Below are 23,932 nucleotides of genomic sequence, written 5' to 3' on the forward strand. Positions count from 1 at the left end.
GAAGGATACTGGGGACTGTTGAGGGAGGAATTACATACAATAAGTTTTCATGTTTGTCTTTTTATTCAACAAACTTGAACACAGAAAGTACCTTAGAAAACAAGCAAAAGACAGGCCATAAGATGATGGTCTGTTCTGAAATACTGAAAAAAGACTAGTCATAGGAAGTGTTTTTAAATGATTTCATACAGCAAATCCTATTGCAGGAGACTAAGTGTTGGTACAGTGTCAGAACCATCAACATCTCATCAGACATTTCTCTCCAATCTCACAGTGAAACTCAACAAAAGACAATTTGATGGACTCAATTCAAAGTCCCACTCTTGTGTTTGTGAAAGACATGAATATGCTAGCCTATAACTATGTATCCTCTACTCAAAGATAAAGCATAAAACATATAATGATCTACGTAATTTGAAAAGTTAAATGGAACACTGATAAAAAAATTCACAGAATTGTGTCTAACACAATTAATAATTCTCTATTTTTCAAAAAAGCATGAAATACTGCAGCTTACAGAGACATGAGGTACATTATGAAATACCATTGTCAACTCATCTTCATCGTAAGACGAAACAACACACAAAAAAAACATCAAAAGAAAGACAGGTATCAAACATTGTGAGTATTTCGAGTGACTTTGCTCTGGTGCTTTGCAAAAATTTTAAGAATCACAAAATCCATAAATAAATACATTAAACTGTGTTTTTTCTTCTTCATTTGATTACACTTTTTACATTAGTGAAAGTATTCTTCCTTGTATCAACTATCCCTACGCTAAGGCACATGTTTATTTGGGGCTAGATTTAATGTTCTGCACTTTCTGGAAATTAAATATTTCAAACAGAAAATAATTGTAATGTATTATTTTCATTGGTTCAACACATCATGCTTAGTGTGCCATGCAGCCAGGAGCCTGTGATAATCATGTATTAGAATAACCATTCTGAACCAGAACAAACCGATTACCAGGCTGCTATTAGCCTCTTTGTCATAACCATAATACACACTGAAAGTAACTATAACACTCAAAAAAGTAAAAACTACACTATGTTTACATATCACAAAATATACCAATGCAAAACATTGGACAGCCTCTGGTCAAATTGATCATTATTCATGAAAAATACTTGGGTAGAAACATTTCAAGACATTATACACAATATGGTGGACAAAAACTATCTAAAACAGTTCATGGCATGCTTTAAATCCTCAAGGTTAAGAGCCATTATAATCTCACTCTGTTCCCTAACCATGGGTCCCCTCAGAATTCCCTTCCCTAAATGGATCTGGCCAGCTCTCTTTTATAAGAGAAAGGCACAGTCTGAGTCTGTTTGTCATCAGGGGTAGATTACAGTATGTTCCATTTGAGGTTACAGCTTTACATCAAATCATTGTATAGTGGAGGAGTAAGGGAGCGGGAGGCTGTGGGCTATGGAAGCTAAGCTCAGAGATGCCTGTAAGAATGGATACTCACTGTCATTGTGTATAGAGATCTGAATGAAGACGCATGACATCCTGACTATGCAGCTGAACCACAGCATACCCCCTTATCTAAGGCTTTTCCTTTTGAGTCATATATCACATATAACAGTGGACAATAGCACAATGCTTTAGCCAGTGTCTGTCAATGAATCTACACTAGTCAACCCCTGGTTGGCATGGCATCCTATTTCCGCCCTTACTCGAAGTGATGCCCTCCAGTTTTAGACAGCAGAGAGGTCGATCCGATTGGCTGAGTTGGTGCTTTTGTCCCATGTGTTCATCTTTGTGGGGCTCGCCCCTCCCCTGTTTCCATTCATCTACAAGAGAAAAAGGAGAGCACACACGATCTCACATTCAAAGTTATAAGTTGAATTCACTTCTTTCTTCTTAGCCAATTAGACCCCTCTATCTTGGTACTCACAACGTCAGAATTGAAGGGTTTCACATTGATGTTGCGAATGGAGCTGCTGGTTAGAGACCACACCTTGGTTTTGTGCTTAAAGGCAGCTCTGACCTACCGCAAAACAGCACAACCATGAGTAGGACCAATAACAGATGCAATGTTTCATAAACCTCCCCAGACATATTAGAAACAAAAGAAACTATATCAACACTATAACAACATGAGAGGTGTGCCTTACCTCAGAGTTGAGAAGACAATGGAACAGGAAGATAAAGAATCCCTTTAGAGAGAAAAATCCACATGATTGTAGTCAATTACTGTAAATAAAGGCTATTGATAAAGACTATTGATATTTTATGAAATGTATTAGATTGCATAATGGCACATTTACAGTACGCTACTTACCTGTAATGAGTTGAAAACAGAAAACATGTACTGGAACATCAGTGCGTGATCGTTGATGGCCAGTACCCCAAAGATCCAGGAGATGCCCAGAATAGGAAGGAGCACAGCCACTGCCTTTGCAGTCAGCCTATACACACAGAGAGACACAGACACACTAAATGTCAGCTATCTATAGTGTATTAATGTCAGTCTGACTGAGTCAGAGTTTGGATAGCGTCATCACCGTGATGGTTTCATGATGACTCACTTGACTGCGTTGGCATCGCCATGAACCTTGTAATTCTCTGAACTAATACGAGAGATGATCCTCGTTACAGATATAAGAATCACAATATTCACCTAAGTAAGAGAGAAAACAACACATATCAGTTAATGTCTAAATATCACTTTCATGAACAAAAAGCTTGAGCTCCAGTGATTAATTAGCTGTAAATTGTAAAGTAAAGAACGGAAATAAACAAACAGTTAGTGGTGATTTCTTCAGTTCTCTTACCACAATGACAAACAGTGCTGGTGCCACAAACGCCCAAATAGCCCCATTCTTCAAGGACAGCCAACAGCTGAGGGAGAAAAGAGAGAGATAACAAGTTTGGTCGACATCTCTCACATTATACTTCCCATCTCCGTTTACTCTGTAAACTACTTATACATAAATATGCCTAGATACATATCTCTTAATTCATGGCAGTTTTATGGCACCAGTATTGATATTTTAACTATATCCAATGGCACAGAGTGCTGCCAAGTGGTTTTGAATGTCCAGGTTGGAGTGTGTTGACTCAGTGACTTACTTCCCAACCTCTCCATAGCTGTCCAAGGCTGATGTCATAGAGACCACACATATCACCAGTGGAGACCCTGGGAGAAGAGAGGCCATGTTAGTTACAAGATAAAAACGATATCACACACATCATGACATCTCTAACATTTCATTGTTTAGTATATGCTTCCTTATACAGTATTGACTTCAGTCTAATGTTTTCTAAATCAGATTTGGCAAGGAGTATGAGATGAAAGTTAGCAAGACCGACAGTGGAGGACACCGGATGTTTTTTCATTCCCACCAACATGGTTCTAGTCTTGGTCATGCTTTCATCTGTTTTAATGAGTTGCTAAGTCCACAGAGATTTACAGACTTCCCCAGCTAAGAACAATTAAACTGTTACGCTAAAGGAGGAAATGAAGAATAAAGGGTCAGGAGCCTGATTTCACTGCTAACAACAGGAGCTGTAAATTACAAAATGGCAGTGTTTAAAAAAAAAATTAGGCTGGACACATCTACACTACTTAATTTGCTGTTGGCCACAAATCGCAGCATTACTTCGGCCAACAACATAGGACATTATAAAAATGGGAACTTATTTCTAATAATCACTCCAGCATGTGAAGGAGGCGCAGTGTTCCCAGACAGCTAAAAGAAACGCACTTACACACGCACACACATTCTCCTGTCTGTCTGTCCACTCTGGCTAACAGAGACCCGGGAAGTCTGAAGGCCAAACTAGAGGTCTGCTAAAACCAGACCTTAAAGGTCAACATTTTAATTGTGGGAAACATTGTTCATGATTAGTCTTTTGAAGCAAAGCATATTATTGCATGTAGCTGCAGGTGTACATGGAAAACCGATTGATCCAGTTTGAGATTAATAAAAACATGTGGATCATTAAGACATTTGTGCCTAAAAAGGACCATTAATACAGTTACAAGACGTACCCCAGCCAATCCCATAGTAGTAGAAATGCTTGCTGCCCTCTGAGCCGAAAACCTTGATGACCATGCTGTAGAGGTGCAGGCCCTCCACCAGCATCCAGGCAAATGCACTCAGGAAGAAGAAGTGGAGCAGCACAGCCATCACCTTACAGGGCAGCTGGGAGAGGAGAGGGGTTAAAGGTTAAAACTAGGGCACATCATTATCTCTGTCGGCACGCTCTGCCTCCTCTTCTTTATCATCACCATCATCATCATCATACAGTAAGTGCAAATCACTTCCTGGTTCAAGCCAATGATATCCTCTGACTGTGGTTATGAGGTGCTTACCGTGCCTGGGTCAAAGCGGAAGCTGATGAGCAGCAGGATCTGGGCCACCAGGATGGCAAAGGACAGGTTGGCATGGATGTGGTAGCGTTGGTTACGGATAGTGCTCACTGACCTGCAAGGCCAGACACAAATAAAAACATTGAATATTACAAGAAATGTATAAAATAACTTTGATATAACATTTAATCATAATGGGGCGAATACCACTGATAAAGAGCATGTGTGACACACAGCACATGTGAGGTGCTTTGATACGTTTATTTTGATTGAGTCAGTGAACAATAAAGATGGAGGGATACTCACGACAAGATTGCAAATGTCACCAGTGTGATGGTCAGACAGAAGATAGATATGGAGCAGCCAATGTAACTGATGGTTGATAACGCCACCTGGTGGGCCTTGGTTAGCTGTGCAAAGGTGAGAATCATCACAATTCAGTAAAACATTCCAGACACAAGTTTGATGTTTAGATTCATGTTCGGGCTGATTCATTTCAAAAGGATACAGACCAGAATATATTGCATTGAACACATTACTAGAGAACGAATGTAAAGCTGAACTGAGAACAGCATTAAACCAAAGTAGTGATTCTCTAGTAGGGACACAGTGTTTGAACTGAGCTGAGTTTCACTATGAACCAACACTGCCCTCTGTGGGATATTTATGGTAAGTAGCCAAGTTTGTGGTCATACACACATCCTTAAAAACGTAGGTGTTGGGCTAATAAAGAATACTTGTGAAGAACAGGAAAGCCTGCACACTGTGCTCCCAATTCACCGCTTTATTGACAACGTTTCGATCCGAAACAGATCTTTTTCAGGTCAAAAAGACGGAGCTCTGTTATACACATTTCACCTCACATGACCATTACGCACATGATGGACGGTGTGGAAACAATTCAACTTTTGTGCATAGTCAATCATAATTAATCACAGAGGTACATATGGTCATAAGGGATTATATACATACAAATAGGTCCGAGTTAAAAGCTAGGAAAAGGTAAAAAAATATTACATTGGAAACTTTTGGAATACCATTACGAGCAGGATGCGCGGTGGCCGTAGATATAATTACAGTGACCTATTTCAAAACAACTTGTGTACCTCTAATAATTTGATATCAATGAGATGGGCACATGTAGTAGTTACAGAAAATCTAATACATGCATATGTACAAAATTAACAAGTGGAGACCTGCATGGCAAGACAAATCAACGTAACATATCCGTGTAATAAATGGTCTGATATCAAACTCTTGGTTCAGGCCTTCAGGAGACATGGTGGACAAACGCTGAATCCAATACAATTATATTCTCATTGGTAGATTATCAGTATCTCCCCCTTCCTAAGAGCCTTAACATGTTCGATAACAATGTATCCCAGAGAGCTGATGTTGTGACTAGCCTTCATGAAATGCGCAGCCCTGAAATGTGCAGTCCTGGTATTACTCCTGTGTTCTGCTATCCTTGTTTTCAGAGCTCGTAGAATTTTTCATACATAGCATAGACCCCAATTTTTGTACACTTGATCAGGTATACCATTTTTTTGTTGTAGAACACGTAATGATTCCTTTGCCCTGATGGGGTGATTGAATGTTGTGCATTTGTTCGTAAAGTTACAATGGGTACATCCGCCACATCTGTATTTACCGTCTGACACATTGTCTAGGAAGGTGCTACGTGGCACTGGTGGAAGATCAGACCTCACCACCATTTGACTGTTGGGGGCACGTCTGAAGACTACCTGCGGGTCAGTGATCATGATGTGAGAGTGTTTTTTTTAATGATATAGTCAAACTGTTTGGGGGGGGGGGGGTGAGGCTGTCATTCTGGGACATAGTAACCGCCCCGTGCGTCATGCAGCCATTCCTCTGGGTAACCCTGTTGTCTGAAATGCTCATCCAGACAGTGCGCTTGTTTGTCATAGTCATTCTGTGTACAAAAGGTCCTGCGTATGCGAATGTATTGGCTGATAGAGACCTCTGCCTGCCTTTGACCTGTCGTGTGCCTGCTCCCTGTTTTTGTAATACATTTTAATAAACTGTCTACATCTGGGTCTTATCCTGAGGTCTGATAATACGAACTGGCCATGACTGACCCAGCAGACTCGGACCAGCTCCGCAACACCATCTCCTCCCAAGGAACCACCATTGGGAGACATGAGGAGTTACACCGAGGTCTTCTGGACAGATTCCAGACATTGGCAGAACACCATGACTGTGCCTTGAATACATTGCTGGAGCAATTCCAGCGGATTATCTGTTAGGCCGCCGGCCATAACAGTAGCCTCACAGCCCCCCAGTAACACTGATGTCAGCAGTGCTTCTCTCCAGGGCACCCCGGCTTCCCGAGAACCCCACTTATCTCCTCCGGAACGCTTCGCTGGAGGGTCAGGAACCTGTCGGGCATTTCTCTCCCAGTGTTCCTTTATCTTCGAGCTGCAGCCCTTGTCCTTCCCCTCGGCCTGCTCAAAGATAGTGTATCTCATAACGCTAATGTCTGGGAGGGCTCTCGCCTAGGCTACTGCGGTGTGGGAACCACAATCTGCCATGTGTTTCAGTTTGGAGGAGTTCGTGGCTGAGGTGAAAAAGGTTTTCGATTCCTCGTTGTCCGGGAGAGAGGCTGCCCGGAAGTTACTCAAGCTTCGCCAAGACTCCCTACAGTGTGGTGGCCTATGCAGTTGATATCTGCACATTGGCTGCCTGGAACCCGGAATCCCTGTTCGACACATTCCTTCATGGATTATCGGATGAGGTTAAGGACGAGCTCGCAGCCCGGGAGCTGCCTACGGATCTCAATTTGCTGATCGCCTTGACCATCCGGATCGATGGGCGGCTATGGGAACGTAGGAGGGAGAGGTCTGATTCCGGTCCCAATCGCTCGCCAAAGGATCCCACCTTGCCTCCGAGGTTCTCCGGAAGTCTCCAGCGTCTATGTCCCTGAGAGGATCCGAGTTCCCCCGAGAGTCTCCGAGGTCTGCCGACTCTCCTTTTTCGGAGCAGATACAACTTGGCAGCGCTAGGCTGTCACGAGCCGACCGCTTACGCAGACTTACCACCCAGAGTTGTCTGTATTGCGGAACTGCCGGTCATTATGTGTCTACCAGTCCTTTAAAGAGGCCAGGCTCATCAGTAGGTATGAGTACTCTGGTGGGCCATACAGAGAGTTTTTCTTCTCCCCTTACTTGCACCCCTTTTCATGTCATTCTGCTGTGGGGCAACCAGTCTAAATCTCTCCGGGTTCTCGTTGACTCTGGGGCCGACAAGAGTTTCATGGATGCCACCCACACAGCCCCTCTCCAGTCCCCTGGACGTTAGAGCACTGGATGGGCGCTCTATAGGCAGGGTTACCGACAATACTACTCTTATCTACCGGCGTGTGTCCGGGAACCACAGTGTGTCTATACAGTTTATGCTCATCAAGTCTCCTCAGGTTTCCGTGGTATTGGGGTTTTCTTGGCTCCAGCGCCACAATCCCCTTATAAACTGGATTGCTGGTACTATCGTGGCCTGGAGCCCGTTCTGCTACGCCCATTGCCTGAAGTTCTCCCGGGCACTACACCACCCCGGGGATGGCTGGATTCACTGTCGGGTCTGGAGACCAAGGCTATGGAGCCATACATCAAGGACTCCCTGGCTGCAGGGGGTATCCATCCTTCTGCCTCCCCCACCGGCGCAGCGCTCTTCTATGTGGAGAAGAAGGACAAAACTCTATGCCTGTGCATCAACTACTGGGCCTCAATGACGTCACGGTTAAGAACCGCTATCCGCTACCACTCATCTCCTCGCCTTCGAGCCGCTCCAGGGGGCCACTATCTTCTAAGTTAGACCTGCGGAACGCCTACAACCTGGTACGGATACGGGAAGGTCACGAGTGGAAGACAGCCTTCATCACTGTTAGCGGACACTATGAATACCTGGTGATGCCATTCGGTTTGACCAATGCTCCTGCTGTGTTCCAGGCCCTGGTTAATGACGTTCTCCGGGATATGTTGAACCGGTTCGTCTACTTCGACGACATGCTCAGACACTGGGCTCTCACCCTTCGAGTGCTCCATGGATTATCAGCCCCCGCTCTTCCCAGAGGAGGTCAACATACCCTCTGCCCAGATGTTCGTCCGCCACTGTCGGCTTACCTGGAAGAGAGCTCGGTCCGCTCTTCTCAAGACCACCTCCAGGTATCGTTGACAGGTGGATCACCACCGGACGCCGGCTCCCCTTCTTTTGTCTCTGGCAGAGGGTATTGCTGTCTACTCAGGATCTGCCCCTTTGGGTAGAGTCCTGCAAACTTTATCAGCCCTTTCCCCATTTCCAAGTTTCTTAGCCCCTTTGCCGGCACCCTCCGTATACATCCCACGTTTCATGATCAAAGATTAAACCTCTGTCTCACAGCCCTACGTCTCCTCTTTTCAGGCCCACCCCTCCACCACCTCATCTCCTGAGTGTTTGACCTCGGGGTTGGGGATTCTAGTACCTGGTTGACTGGTAGGGTTATGGTCCAGAGGAGAGGCGCTGAGTCCCCGCTAGGAACATCCTGGACCCAGCCCTCATCGCTGACTTCCACTGCCGGCACCCCGATCAACCAGGTATGTACCCGGGTAGGATGCCACACCCTGATCTGTTTCACCTGTCTTGTGCTTGTCTCCACCCCCTCTCCAGGTGTCGCCCATTTTCCGATGTGCATGTGCATGCCACCTGTTTTTGTAATGCACTTTTACTTTGAACTGTCTGCATCTGGGTTTTATCCTGAGGTCTGACAGATGTTGAATCCCTTCATACAAACATCACCCATCTCATTTATATCAAATAATTATTAGAGGTACACAAGTTGTTTTCGAAATAGGTCAATGTAATTATACTGAAGAGAAAAATAAATGCAACATTCAACAATTTCAAAGATTTCACAGTTCATATAAGGAAATCAGTCAATTGAAATAAAATCATTAATCTATGGGTTTCACATGACTGGACATCCCCGCGGGTGATGAAGCCAGATGTGGAGGTCCTGGGCTGGCGTGGTTACACGTCTTGAGGCCAGCTGGATGTACTGCCAAATTCTCTAAAATTACATTGGAGGCGGCTTATGGTAGAGAAATTAACATACAATTCTCTGGCAACAGCTCTGGTGGACATTCCTGCAGTCAGCATGCCAATTGCACACTCCCTCAACTTGAGACATCTGTGGCATTTTGTTGCGACAACTTTTTAGTGGCCTTTTACTGTCCCCAGCACTTGGTGCACCTCTGTAATGATCATGCTGTTTAATCAGCTACTTGATATGCCACACCTGTCAGGTGGATGCATTCTTAGCACAGGATAAATGTTCACTAATAGGGATGTAAACATGTGTGGACAAAATCTGAGAGAAATACGTTTTTTTTGTGCGTATGTAACATTTCTGGGATCTTTCATTTCCGCTCAGGAAACATGGGACCAACACTTTACAAATTGCGTTTCCATTTTTGTTCAGTATAGATCTACAGCCAACGCGTGTCCTGGATGTAAGGGTCATATGGGAGTGTATTCCAACAGTTTCCAACGTAATCTTTTTATTTTACTGTTGCCTAGATTTTGTATGTACAGTATACAATCCTTTATGTCCATATGTACCTCTGTGATGAATTATGATTGACTATGATTGACTTATGAATTATGATTGCGCAAAAGTGAATTGAATTGTTTCCACACCCACCATGCGTCGTGTGTGTATATGGTCATGTGAGGTGAAATGTGTATATTTTGGGATGTGAGAACTCGAAGATCCGTTTCGGATCGAAACGTTGTAAAAAAAATCAAATAAACTGTGTGCAGGCCTTCCTGTTCTTTACATGTTCATGGTAAGTGACATAGTTACATTTAAAAATAAACGTCAGACACTCAGAAGATCCTGAGCGGCGCAGTGGTCTAAGGCACTGCATCTCAGTGCAAGAGGTGTCACTACAGTCCCTGGTTCGAATCCAGGCTGAATCACATCCGACCATGATTGGGAGTCCCATAGTTGGTGTACAATTGGCCCAGTGTTGGCCGGTGTAGGTTGTCATTGTAAATTAGAATTTGTTCTTAACTGACTTGCCTAGTTAAATAATACAAAAAATCTTGCTCCTGATCATGCCACTCTTTTGGATGTCATTTTATTGCTTTTATTGCATGGCTAGCCTCCGTGGCAGGAAGTTACTTCAATTTGTCTGACCTCCTCAGTGCTTAGTGTCCTGTCCAACCCCCCTGGCCAGTGCCAGTCCCAGTGCCAGCCAGTAGAGTGGTGTGATGTCGAGTGCTGGGCTTTAACAGGGATCAGTGACCCTCATTACTAGTGTTCTCACTGGAGGACCTCTATGCTGGACTGGAATGGGTAACACTCTGTCCCCATTTTAAAGCTGCTGTGGCATGGTAAAGAGAATACCCCTGACCTGAGTCTGAATGAGGTCCACTCTCAAACTATGCTGCTGCACATATGTCTTGTCCTTGACAATTGTATATCAAGGATGATTCCCCTTTTCTCTTCCTCTGTGTGTGTGTGTGTGTGTGTGTGTGTCTAGTTACAGGTAACTGCCAAAATAATGGAAACGCTTGAGTAAATGAGGGATACAAAGTACTGTATATTGAAAGTAGGGGCTTCCACAGTGGTGTGGTTCCTGAGTTAATTAAGAAATTAACTAATGGGATAACAATGCCCCCATCCACAGGGCACGAGTGATCACGGAATGGTTTGATGAGCATGAAAGTGATGTAAACTAAATGCCATGGCCGTCTCAGTCACCAGATCTCAACACTTATGGGAGATTCTGGAGCAGCGCCCGAGCCAGCTTTTACCACCACCATCAACAAAATTATGGAATTTCTAAATTATGGAATTTCTCGAGGAGGAATGGTGTGGCATCCCTCCAATATAGTTCCATAAACTTGTAGAATCTATGCCAAGGTGCATTGACGCTGTTCTGGCTCATGGTGGCCCAACGCCCTATCAAGACACTTTATGTTGGTGTTTCCCTTATTTTGTCAGTTACATGTATATGACTGTGTGTGTGTTGTACGGCATGTTGCTGTTTTTTTTTTAGCTGATGTTATTTCCAGACATTGAGGTTTGATTCTCCATTAACTGCAGCGTGTGCCTTGTCATTTGGACAGTGGAGCAGTCACAGCCTTCCAGAATAGGGATGTGTGGGATGTTCCCATCCAGCTAAGGGATAAGGCTGCTGCCCACTAATTAGAGAGGGACTTGAGGAAAGTATAGCATCAAGGAGACGACTGCTTCAATACATTACTGAGCAACGCAACAAAAAGGACGGTTATCCTTTTCTATTTTGGGAATCTATTCAAGATGGATGGTCGGTCACCACACTCACAGGGTGAATATTGCTGGCCTTTTGATAACAGAGGAGGGTTATTGTCTCTGGCCTCTATTGCCTGGATTACCATTTAGGATAATACAATGCACTAATGGTGATGAACTGTGAAGTGATCTGGACTGTGTTCCAATAAAAGTTTGGAGTACAGGTTTATGAAGAAAGGGAGATTGTGGCCTTCATGGCATGATATTGACATTAGAGGTCGACCGATTAATCGGAATGGGTGATTAATTAGGGCCGATTTCAAGTTTTCATAACATTCTGTAATCGGTATTTTTGGACACCGATTTGCCGATTTCTTTTATTATTATTATTATTATTTTTTAAACATTTTTATACACCTTTATTTAACTAGGTAAGTCATTTAAGAACACATTTTTATTTTCAATAACAGCCTAGGAACGGTGGGTTAACTGCCTTGTTCAGGGGCAGAACGACAGATTTTTACCTTGTCAGCTCAGGGATTCGTTTTTGTAACCTTCCGGTTACTAGTCCAACGATCTAACCACCTGCCTTACATTGCACTCCACGAGGAGCCTGCGTGGCAGGCTGACTACCTGTTACGCGAGGGCAACAAGAAGCCAAGGTAAGTTGCTAGCTAGCATTAAACTTATCTTATAAAAAACAATCAATCTTAACATAATCACTAGTTAACTACACATGGTTGATGATATTACTAGTTTATCTAGCGTGTCCTGCGTTGCATATAATCGATGCGGTGCCTGTTAATTTCTCATTGAATCACAGCCTACTTTGACAAACGGGTGATGATTTAACAAGCGCATTTGCGAAAAAAGCACTGTCGTTGCACCAATGTACCTAACCATAAACATCAATGCCTTTCTTTAAAATCAATACACAAGTATATATTTTTAAACCTGCATATTTAGTTAATATTGCCTGCTAACATGAATTTCTTATAACTAGGGAAATTGTGTCACTTCTCTTGCGTTCCGTGCAAGCAGTCAGGGTATATGCAGCAGTTTGGGCAGCTGGGCTCATTGCGAACTGTGTGAAGTCCATTTATTCCTAACAAAGGCTGTAATTAATTATGACATAACATTGAAGGTTGTACAATGTAACAACAATATTTAGACTTAGGGATGCCATCCGTTAGATAAAATACGGAACGGTTCCGTATTTCACTGAAAGAATAAACGTTTTGTTTTCGAAATGATAGTTTCCGGATTCGACCATTTTAATGACCAAAGACTCGTATTTCTGTGTGTTATTATGTTATAATTAAGTCTATGATTTGATAGAGCAGTCTGACTGAGCGATGGTAGGCACCAGCAGGCTCGTAAGCATTCATTCAAACAGCACTTTCGTGCGTTTGCCAGCAGCTCTTCGCAATGCTTCAAGCATTGTGCTGTTTATGACTTCAAGCCTATCAACTTCCAAGATTAGGCTGGTGTAACCGATGTGAAATGGCTAGCTAGTTAGCGGGGTGCGCGCTAATAGTGTTTAAAACGTCACTCGCTCTGAGACTTGGAGTAGTTGTTCCCCTTGCTCTGCATGGGTAACGCTGCTTCGAGGGTGGCTGTTGTCGATGTGTTCCTGGTTCGAGCCCAGGTAGGAGTGAGGAGAGGGACGGAAGCTATACTGTTACACTGGCAATACTAAAGTGCCTATAAGAACATCCAATAGTCAAAGGTATATGAAATACAAATCGTATAGAGAGAAAGTAGTCCTATAATAACTACAACCTAAAACTTCTTACCTGGGAATATTGAAGACTCATGTTAAAAGAAACCACCAGCTTTCATATGTTCTCATGTTCTGAGCAAGGAAGTTAAATGTTAGCTTTTTTACATGGCACATATTGCACTTTTACTTTCTTCTCCAACACTTTGTTTTTGCATTATGTAAACCAAATTGAACATGTTTCATTATTTATTTGAGGCTAAATTGATTTTATTGACGTATTATATTAAGTTAAAATAAGTGTTCATTCAGTATTGTTGTAACTGTCATTATTACAACAAGAAAAAAAAAAAAAAGAAAATCGGCCGATTAATCGGCATCGGGGGTTTGGCCCTCCAATAATCGGTATCGGCGGTGAAAAATCATAATCGGTTGACCTCTAATTGACATGTAGTTGGTTAAGAAGTGTGTATACATCTATTGCAAAGAGGGAAGTATACTCTCACCGGACACTTTATTAGGTACCTAAGAGGTGTCAAAAACGTTTGTTGCGCATTGGTATCAAGGGACCTAACATGTGGCAGGAAAACATTCCCCACACCAGTACACCAATGCCACCAGCCTGTACCAGGCCGGATAGGTCCATGGACTCGTGCTGCTTACGCCAAATCCTGACTCTGTCATCATCATGATGCAACAGAAACCGGGATTCTTCGGACCAGGCAATGTTTTCCCACTCCTCAATTGTCCAGTGTTAGGGATCGTGTAAACACTAGAGCCACTTCTTTTGAGTTTTTAGCTGATAGGAGTGGAACCTGGTGTGATCGTCTGCTGCAATAGCCCATCCGTGACAAGGATCGACAAGTTGTGCGTTCCAAGATGCCGTTCTGAACACCAGTGTTGTACCGGAGCCGTTATTTGTCTGCCTGTTAGCTTGCATGATTCTTGCCATTCTTCTTCGACCTCTCTCATGAACGAGATGTTTTTGCCCACCTGGACTGCCACTGGCTGGATATTTTTTGTTTGTAGCACCATTCTCGGGAAAACCCTAGACACTGTCATGCGTAAAAATCCCAGGAGGGCAGCCATTTCTGAGATACTGGATCTGGAGCGCCTGGCACCGACGATCATGCAAAGTCCCTTAGGTCACTCGTTTTGCCCATTCTAACGTTCAATCGAATAGTAACTGAATGCCTCGATGCCTGTCTGCCTGCTTTATATAGCAAGCCACGGACACGTGACTCACTGTCTGTTGGAGCGACCCATTTTTCGTGAACGGGGTTGTGTACCTAATAAACTGGCCGGTGAGTGTAGTTTGAGAATCCCTGAGCCAAACAGACTGTGGGAATAGATGGTCTTTGAGGCATGGACCATTGCCTCATGTCGAGACCCAAAGAAACCACACCTAATCATGGTAGTCTGCAGCAATGCCCTATTAAATCACTACTGAAAACAACGTTGTTAATTAGGTATGCTGAAAATTCTAGCAGAACCAGGACCTCTGGATGGGGAGAAGTTACTGTGTGGTGAACCACAGACCCCTGTGCAAATATACTCACATATATCACTGGTGCACTGATGGATAAACAAGAACTAAAAGGACACACACACACACACACACACACACACACACACACACACACACACACACACACACACACACACACACACACACACACACACACACACACACACACACACACACACACACAGCAAGGTTCTGCACGGGACTGCGTGTTGTGGAGGAGAGGAAAGGAAAGGGGATCTTACCTCCATGGGAACCACCTGCATGAGAATGGCGAAGTTGGTGAGATGGTTACACAGACACACCGAGTAGGACATGTTCCCTCCGGACCGCACACAGCCCTCATTGGACCAAACACCCACCTTTGAACTGATGGAGGACAGACAGACAGACAGACAGACAGACAGACAGACAGACAGACAGACAGACAGACAGACAGACAGACAGACAGACAGACAGACAGACAGACAGACAGACAGAGGAGACAGTCAGTCAGAGAGAGGACAGACACACAGGAGACAGCCAGTCAGGCAGAGGAAGGAGACACACACAGAGACACATAGACACAGGAGTTGAGACAGAGAGATTGTCAGACACATATGCAAACACACACATAAACATGCCTGTCAAAATAGCAGGGATAAATCTACAATGGCACATACTCCCTAAACCGGATAATATTCTAGGTAAAACGATTATGTGGGAGGCCCTTTAACACATACGTTTTGCAGAATTCAATTTTTAATAGGGCTGTCAAATATTTCTTTTTTTTTCATGAACCACAGAAGGAAGGGGACAGGAAGCATAATGAGTCCAAGTAAAACAGTCACAATTCACAATGATTTATAGCATTTAAACAGCCAAAACATTGGCTTATCAGATGGAAGTGTTTTTACTGAAGGTTGCTACACTCCCTCCCTCAATATATACTGTACCAAATGTATTGATGCTATGTATCAAGGATGTAATGTATATGATGATGATGTTTTGAGAAAAATTTGTTCTAGACATATTTCAGTGTGCATATGTAAACCCAACCTGTAGTCGAGGAAGGCACAGTAGAGAAACACCTTGTTGCTTTGGTTCAAGGCTTGACCCTGCTGATCCCTGTTCTGAAAAAAGAAAACAATGTCCTAATTTCAAAGTTACAGCTCTACTTCACAAACCTCTATTGTGAGATGGGCATGTGTGACATTTTGATATTCTTTGGCATTTGTATCTTGTCACAATCAAATCCCAAAGAAGACCTAATTTTATATTTCTGAACAGAATTCAGTTGAAGAACCACAAGTTTAGGTCTCCTTTGAAAAATAGGTTGTTTTACCTCAAGGAGACAACCTGGTAAAATAAATATTAAATTGAAAACAATTGACTTGATTGTATTACTGAGTTGGTGTGATGGCCAACACTGGCTTTTGTTATCTCCCATAAACCAGAGCAACCTGTTTGGAAAGTGCATGTTACTGTAATCATCATGAGAGGGGCATGGGATCCTTTGGAAGCTTTGGAAATGAGCAGCTCTCTCGAAGACGGCTTCCATGGCTCCAGTTGGCTCTCTCTTCATAAAATAAGCTTAACAACACTATTAGAGCTGGCTCGATGCGCTCCAAAAATAGCAATCTCTTTTGAAATCGGAAGAATGAACCACCTTTTTTCTTTCTGTTTTGTGAAATCAAATAACAATGTCCCCTTCACTGGTGTTGAGAGACCAATAAACATCTGAAGAAGACATCAGCTTAACAAGCTAGAGCAGAGGTGTCAAACTCATTTTGCTCCGGGGGCTGCATTATCATATCAACACAGTTTAGATTTGGTTTTAGCCATTTTAAAGTACAGTTGAAGTCGGAAGTTTACATACACCTTAGCAAAATACATTTAACTCAGTTTTTCACAATTCCTGATATTTAATCCTAGTAAAAGTTCCCTTTCTTAGCTCAGTTAGGATCACCACTTTATTTTAAGAATGTGAAATGTCAGAAAAATAGTAGAGAGAATTATTTATTTCAGCTTTTATTTCTTTCATCACATTCCCAGTGGGTCAGAAGTTTACATACACTCAATTAGTATTTGGTAGTGTTGCCTTTAAAATGTTTAACTTGGATCAAACATTTCGGGTAGCCTTCCACAAGCTTACCACAATAAGTTGGGTGAATTTTGGCCCATTCCTCCTGACAGAGCAGGTGTAACTGAGTCAGGTTTGTAGGCCTCCTTGCTCGCACACACTTTTTCAGTTCTGACCATAAATTTTCTATGGGACTGAGGTCAGGGCTTTGTGATGGCCACTCCAATACCTCGACTCTGTTGTCCTTAAGCCATTTTGCCACATTTTTAGAAGTATGCTTGGGTTCATTGTCCATTTGGAAGACCCATTTGCGACCAAGCTTTAACCTCCTGACTGATGTCTTGAGATGTTGCTTCAATATATCCACATAATTTCCCTTTCTCATGATGCCATCTATTTTGTGAAGTGCACCAGTCCCTCCTGCAGCAAAGCACCCCCACAACATGATGCTGCCACCCCCATGCTTCACGGTTGGGATGGTGTTCTTCGGCTTGCAAGCCTCCCCCTTTTTCCTCCAAACATAACAATGGTCCTTATGGCCAAACAGTTCAATTTTGTTTCATCAGACCAGAGGACATTTCTCCAAAAAGTACAATTTTTGTCCCCATGTGCAGTTGCAAACCGTAGTCTGGCTTTTTTATGCCGGTTTTGGAGCAGTGGCTTCTTCCTTGCTGAGTGACCTTTCAGGTTATGTCAATATAGGACTCGTTTTACTGTGGATATAGATACTTTTGTACCGGTTTCCTCCAGCATCTTCACAAGGTCCTTTTCTGTTGTTCTGGGATTGATTTGCACTTTTCGCACCAAAGTATGTTCATCTCTAGGAGACAGAACGTGTCTCCTTCCTGAGCGGTATGACGGCTGCGTGGTCCCATGGTGTTTATACTTGCGTACTATTGTTTGTACAGATGAACGTGGTACCTTCAGGCATTTGGAAATTGCTCCCAAGGATGAACCAGACTTGTGGAGGTCTACAATTGTTTTCTGAGGTCTTGGCTGATTTCTTTTGATTTGACCATTGTGTCAAGCAAAGAGGCACTGAGTTTGAAGGTAGGCCTTGAAATACATCCACATGTACACCTCCAATTGATTCAAATGATGTCAATTAGCCCATCAGAATCTTCTAAAGCCATGACATAATTTTCTGGAATTTTCCAAGCTGTTTAAAGGCACAGTCAACTTAGTGTATGCAAACTTCTGACCCACTGTTAACAAGAGTGTTTGAAAAACGAGTTTTAATGACTCCAACCTAAGTGTATGTAAACTTCCGACTTCAACTGTATATTGAGTTTGTTTCCCCCAATATTGTTTTTAAATAAAAATCAATACACACACACATACATATATCTATATACATACAAACAAATATATATATATATATATATATATATATATATATATATATATATATATATATACACAGTGCCTTCAGAAAGTATTCATACCCCTTGACTTATTCCACATTTTGTTGTGTTACAGCCTGAATTCAAAATTGATTAAAACACATGTTTCTCATCCGTCTACATACAATACCCCATTATGACGAAGTGAAAACATGTTTTTAGACATTTTTGCAAATTTATTGAAAATGAAATACAGAAATATCTATAAAATATTCACACACCTGAGTCAATACTTTGTAGAAGCACCTTGGCAGCGATTACAGCTATGTGTCTTTCTGAGTAAGTCTCTGAGATTTCCACACCTGGATTGTGCAACATTTGCCCATTATTATTTTCTAAATTCTTCAAGCTCTGTCACATTGGTTGTTGATCATTGCTGGACAACCATTTTAAGTGCTTGCCATAGATTTTCAAGTGGATTCAAGTCAAAACTGTCACTGGCCACTTAGGAACATTAACTGACTTCGTGGTAACTCCCATGTAGATTTGGCCTTGTGTTTTAGGTTATTGTCCTGCTGAAACGTGAATTAATCTCCCAGTGTCTGGTGGAAAGCAGACTGAACCAGGTTTTCCTCTAGGTTTTTGCCTGTGCTTGGCTCCATTCCTTTCTTTTTTATCCTAAAATAAAAAATTTAATCAATTTAAAATTCAAGCTGTAACACAACAAAATGTGGAAAAAGTAAAGGGGTGTGAATACTTTTTGAAGGCACTATACAGTATATATATATAAACACCCTCTAGGATTTTGCCTGTGCTTGGCTCCATTCCATTTCTTTTTTTATCCTGAAAAACTCCCATCTTTAACGATTACAAGCATACCTATAACTTGATCCAGCCACCACTATGCTTGAAAATATCGAGAGTGGTAGTCATTAATGTGTTGTATTGGATTTGCCCCAAACATAACACTTTGTATTCAGGACAAAAAGTGAATTGCTTTGCCACATTCTTTGCAGTATTACTTTAGTGCACTGTTGCAAACAGGATGCATGTTTTGGAATATATTTTGTTCTGTACAGACTTCCTTCTTTTCACTCTGTCAATTAGGTTAGTATTATGGAGTAACTACAATGTTGTTGATCCATCCTCAGGTTTCTCCTATCACAGCCATGAAACGGTAACTGTTTTGAAGTCACCATTGGCCCCATGGTGAAATCCCTGAGCGGCTTTCTTCCTCTCCGGCAACTGAGTTCGGAAGGACACCTGTATCTTTGTAGTGACTGGTGTATTTATACACCATCCAAAGTGTAATTAATAAGTTCACCATGCTCAAAGGGATATTCAATGTCTGCTTTTTTTTTTATACCCATCTACCAATAGGTGCCCTGCTTTGCGAGGCATTGGAAAACCTCCCTGATGTTCGTGGTTGAATCTGTTTGAAATTCACTGCTTTACTGAGGGACCTTACAGATAATTGTATGTGTGGGGTACAGAGATAAGGTAGTCATTCAAAAATCATGTTAAACACTTTAATTGCACACAGAGCAACATATTATGTGACTTGTTAAGCAGATTTTTACTCCTGAACTTATTTAGGCTTGCCATAACAAAGGGGTTGAGTACTTATTGATTCAAGACATTTCAGATTTTCATTGTTAATCAATTTGTAAAACATTCCAAAAAAACAGAATTCCACTTTGACATTATGGGGTATTGTGTGTACGGCCGGTCACATAAAATCTCAATTTAATCAATTTACCTGAACCACCCAGGCCGTATTGGACACCCTGACGGGTTTGACACCCCCGAGCTAGATCATAACAAAGGCTCAACCCCGCAGCAAAGGTGATTATTACATTGTGTGAGACTCCTTACTGTCATTTTATTTGATTATAACTCACTTTTTACATATAATTCCTTTAATCAGTCCCCAGAGACAGTGAGCTAATGGTTGAAGGAATGTGGTAATTAGGGCCTGGCTATGGTTTCAGGTTCACCCTAACGCTCCATCCAATCTTTCCTCAACACAAAACAAAGTATTCCTAGGCTGGCATTGTGTAACATCTATAGCAGACCCACCTCTCCTTATTCCCTGGGCCTTAATGGAGAAATTAGATCAGAGTGTTGAGATGAACTGTCTCTATTCCCTTCTGGAAAAAGTGAGTGAGCGGGAGAGTGAATCTGACAGTGAGGCACGATGCCTTGTGCATGTGTCTGTTTCCTGGCCCTACCATACACTCTCTGCTTCATATTACCTTATAATGTTAGCTATGGGCCAAACTCTTGCCTTCATAGTATATATATTTTGTGTGTGATTTTCGCTTAACTCACACAATAGCTAAATGCTCTTGTGCTGTCTGTACTTAGATCACCCTGTGTAGAGCAGTGTGCTGCTCACCTGAACATTGTGCTTTATGTACAGAAAGGACTCGTGTGTAGGACTGTGTGCTCCATAGACAGGCCTTGAAAGCAGCACACATGCAGCCCATCAGCATGGGAAACGTCTGTCTTTGACGAGGTGCGAGAGACCCTCTGGGAGAGTTTATAGGGCCCTGTGGGGTTTAATAACTCACTGGTTCTTGGTGGGTGTAAATAGAAGCAGATGGGAGGGTGAGGTACAACTAGGATCCATTCACAGTCCAGGAAGAGAAAGAACTAGTCCCTCTGCCATCAGGCATTCCTTTACTCTGGAACATTTGTTCTCTTCTATCGCTGAAACATTGATGCTATTATGTTAGAGAGAAGACTAGGGGACAAATTTTCCACATTGAGTGATTACGGAGAGGCAAAATGTTACAAGCTCTGACATGGACCAGACCCACGTTGAAAAGCACACTGACGAAACGGACAGTCACAGATGGGAGATGTGGTATTATCCAGTCACAATGTCTCTGTGGCGACACAGTGGTTGTTGTTCTGACATGTCCGTTGGGTGTTTCTGAGCCCATATCTGGGGAGAGCGAGAGTAGAGAGAGTGATGTGGAGTTGAGTCTCTCCTCAGTGTTAGAATGCAGAAAGAGAGCGAGAGAGAGCGAGAGATGTCATCTGGTCTGTGTGTGTGTGTGTGTGTGTGTGTGTGTGTGTGTGTGTGTGTGTGTGTGTGTGTGTGTGTGTGTGTGTGTCTGTGTGTGTGTGTGTGCCTGTGTGTGTCTGTGTGTGTGTGTGTGTGTGTGTGTGTGTGTGTGTGTGTGTGTGTGTGTGTGTGTGTGTGTGTGTGTGTGTGTGTGTGTGTGTGTGTATGTGTGTGTGTGCCGTGTGTGTGTGTGTGTGTGTGTGTGTCTGTGTGTCTGTGTGTGTGTCTGTGTGTGTGTGTGTGTGTCTGTGTGTGTGTGTGTGTGTCTGTGCGCCTGCCACTGCTCCCTCGTCTTCCTGGTGCCCTGCAGCCTCACCGTCTTCCAGGATAGAGAGCTCCGCTCCATCAATGTATTAACAACAGAGGGCTAGCAAAATTAGCCTTGGAAATCACTTCAAACCTCATCTGAGGAAGAGAAAGAGAGTCGAGGAGAGAGAAAGACAGAGACAGAGACTGAAAGGCAGATTGAGGGAAAGAAGAAGAGAATGAGACTGCCAGAGGGAGGTAGAGAATAAGTGACAGAGTGAGAGTGAGAGTGAGAGAAAGGGAGTAAGAGATACAGATAGTAGTAAACTACTGTAGTTCCCCTCTCTCTTTCCTCAGAGATCATTAAATGAGTAGCGAAGAAAGCAGTTTGTCTCAACTGGTCTGTCAACCCACTAGGCCTACATCACAAACAATGAGAGACCAGTAACATCCATCTAATAATTGAATCAGGGCATACAATAGAGTATGGATCGAGAATCCTGCAGCTCAGTAAAGAGTATAGTTAATGGTTATGCAACTCTTTAGGGGTGAACGGGGTATTTTTCAGCTGCCATGACATCATGACAACACGCCTATCATGTGGCAGCGTGTTGCATAACAACATTTGGGGGAGATTCGTAGGGAGTATTATGCTTCAGGGATGAGTGGCATATGCTGGTGATTAACGAATAGCCCTCCTCCCCGCATCTGTCGTCATGGTGAAAGAATGGCCTTCCACGTCTGCCCTGCCAACAGGATAAATACCGGCTACATTCTGATATGTCTATTCTGGTCATATGAACAAATGTTGTGCTTTAGCTAGTTAATGTCAATGCAAAGCTTGACGTCTTTGAAGACAATCTCACAATGTCCATGGACAGAATGACGAGGTAAAAATACAAACTCACACATAACATCTGCATATAAGCCCCCTACATGACATACCCACCAAACTCTTCGAGCTCCTCTCTGCACTGCGGCATCTTTCAGACCTCCCATGATTGCCAGAGCTGGATGTCAAGCCCTCTCTGTGGTTGAACTAACCTCCCCAACCACTGACAGGACACGCCTTCTCAAATCCAAAGACATCAGACTATTCCAGGCCAAAATGAATACTAGCTTTTGACAGCTGGTTCTAAGACAGAAGAAATAAAGCGCAAAAAGAGAGGGAAGGGCGGATGGATGGTGGCTCACTCTCATGTGGACCTCTTGTAGGCTTCAATGCAGTGATTCTGACACATTGATACAGGAATACTGTATATACTGTACAGCAACCATGACACTACCAATCCATCAAAACTAAGCCCAACACCACCATATGTTCTCTAACGTACAGACAAATAGCAGACTGACACACAAACTCTCTCGACACACTGTCCAGCTTTACCACACTAACCCACATTCTCTGGGCTGGCATTGCTAGTCTGGAGTAAGACTTGTTTCAAATGCAATGCAGTCTAAATAAATATTGTGGACAATACATTTACAGCCATTTTTATCTCAATATCAAATAATTTCTGAGTAACGATTAAGTACCTTACTGTGATTGTTTTAAATTAAAATGGTCACAAGCAAAGATCAATTTCTCAAGAAATAATTTTGCTAGGACTGTCTGGGAGTGATCTGAGTGGGGCGGAGAAATCTAAAACTAGCCGTTGTCGGCAGAGAGGTTTGAAACTCTCTTTCTTATTGGTCTATTAACTAATTGTGTCACCAGGCAGGCCAAAGCTCCATCCCACAAAAACAGGCTGAAATTTCAGGCGGTCTTATCAAACAGCTCTTACACTATAAGGACAACATCATTTTCAAAATGTTCACAGTATTATTCCAAAATCATAGTGGGGAAATATATATAAAACACAGAAAAATCACGTTTTTGACAGCACTGAACCTTGAAATTCGTGTCTTATGTAAAACACAATTAATAAAAATAAAGTCACCCATATCTTTTCAATTTCCCCACGTTTCGACATAGCAATCTAATTGAGGGCATGGAGAGAGACAGGGTGTAATTTAGAATTACTCTGAGGTGTGTGGTGTGGGACAGATACAATCTTCAGCCACTGAAAACTAGTCTAAACGCACAACCGTCTGCAGAGACAATGAGAGGCTTGAAACTCAAACTACATCAGCTACACCACTACACCAAAAAAACGTGAATGAACTTCCTTTGTTGCCTTAGTATTTTAATAAACAGGAGACTTCAGGTAGAGCTAAACCCGGTGTCTGGTTCCACTATATAACATGTAGAAAGTGCAAACATATGCATATCCCCATGGCAACACTTACTGTAGTTAAAATTAGCCACAAAAGGAAACACTTTATTGCTCTATGTCTGGGACAGGCACACAGAGGTGCAGTGAAAC

At 42.7% G+C, this 23,932-nt stretch overlaps 1 protein-coding gene across 2 annotated transcripts in view; it reads right to left on the minus strand.

Moving 5' to 3' along the window:
* Positions 1 to 44: 44 nt before the first annotated feature.
* The window catches only part of LOC106579914 (adhesion G-protein coupled receptor D1), a 46,313-nt gene continuing 22,425 nt past the window's right edge, over positions 45 to 23,932 (minus strand). For both annotated transcript variants that reach the window (XM_014160278.2, XM_014160277.2), the window contains 12 exons: positions 15,881 to 15,954; positions 15,088 to 15,211; positions 4,634 to 4,737; positions 4,331 to 4,442; positions 4,007 to 4,160; positions 3,085 to 3,151; positions 2,787 to 2,853; positions 2,541 to 2,632; positions 2,294 to 2,420; positions 2,127 to 2,168; positions 1,907 to 1,999; positions 45 to 1,802 (listed from right to left, as the gene is read on the minus strand). In XM_014160278.2, the coding sequence (XP_014015753.1) occupies positions 1,707 to 1,802; positions 1,907 to 1,999; positions 2,127 to 2,168; positions 2,294 to 2,420; positions 2,541 to 2,632; positions 2,787 to 2,853; positions 3,085 to 3,151; positions 4,007 to 4,160; positions 4,331 to 4,442; positions 4,634 to 4,737; positions 15,088 to 15,211; positions 15,881 to 15,954 (1,152 nt within the window). In that variant the 3' untranslated portion in view covers positions 45 to 1,706. The remainder of the gene's footprint in view (positions 1,803 to 1,906; positions 2,000 to 2,126; positions 2,169 to 2,293; positions 2,421 to 2,540; positions 2,633 to 2,786; positions 2,854 to 3,084; positions 3,152 to 4,006; positions 4,161 to 4,330; positions 4,443 to 4,633; positions 4,738 to 15,087; positions 15,212 to 15,880; positions 15,955 to 23,932) is intronic.

The sequence above is a fragment of the Salmo salar genome, chromosome ssa20 (genome assembly GCF_905237065.1).
Source record: "Salmo salar chromosome ssa20, Ssal_v3.1, whole genome shotgun sequence".
NCBI classification, from domain to species: Eukaryota; Metazoa; Chordata; class Actinopteri; order Salmoniformes; family Salmonidae; genus Salmo; species Salmo salar.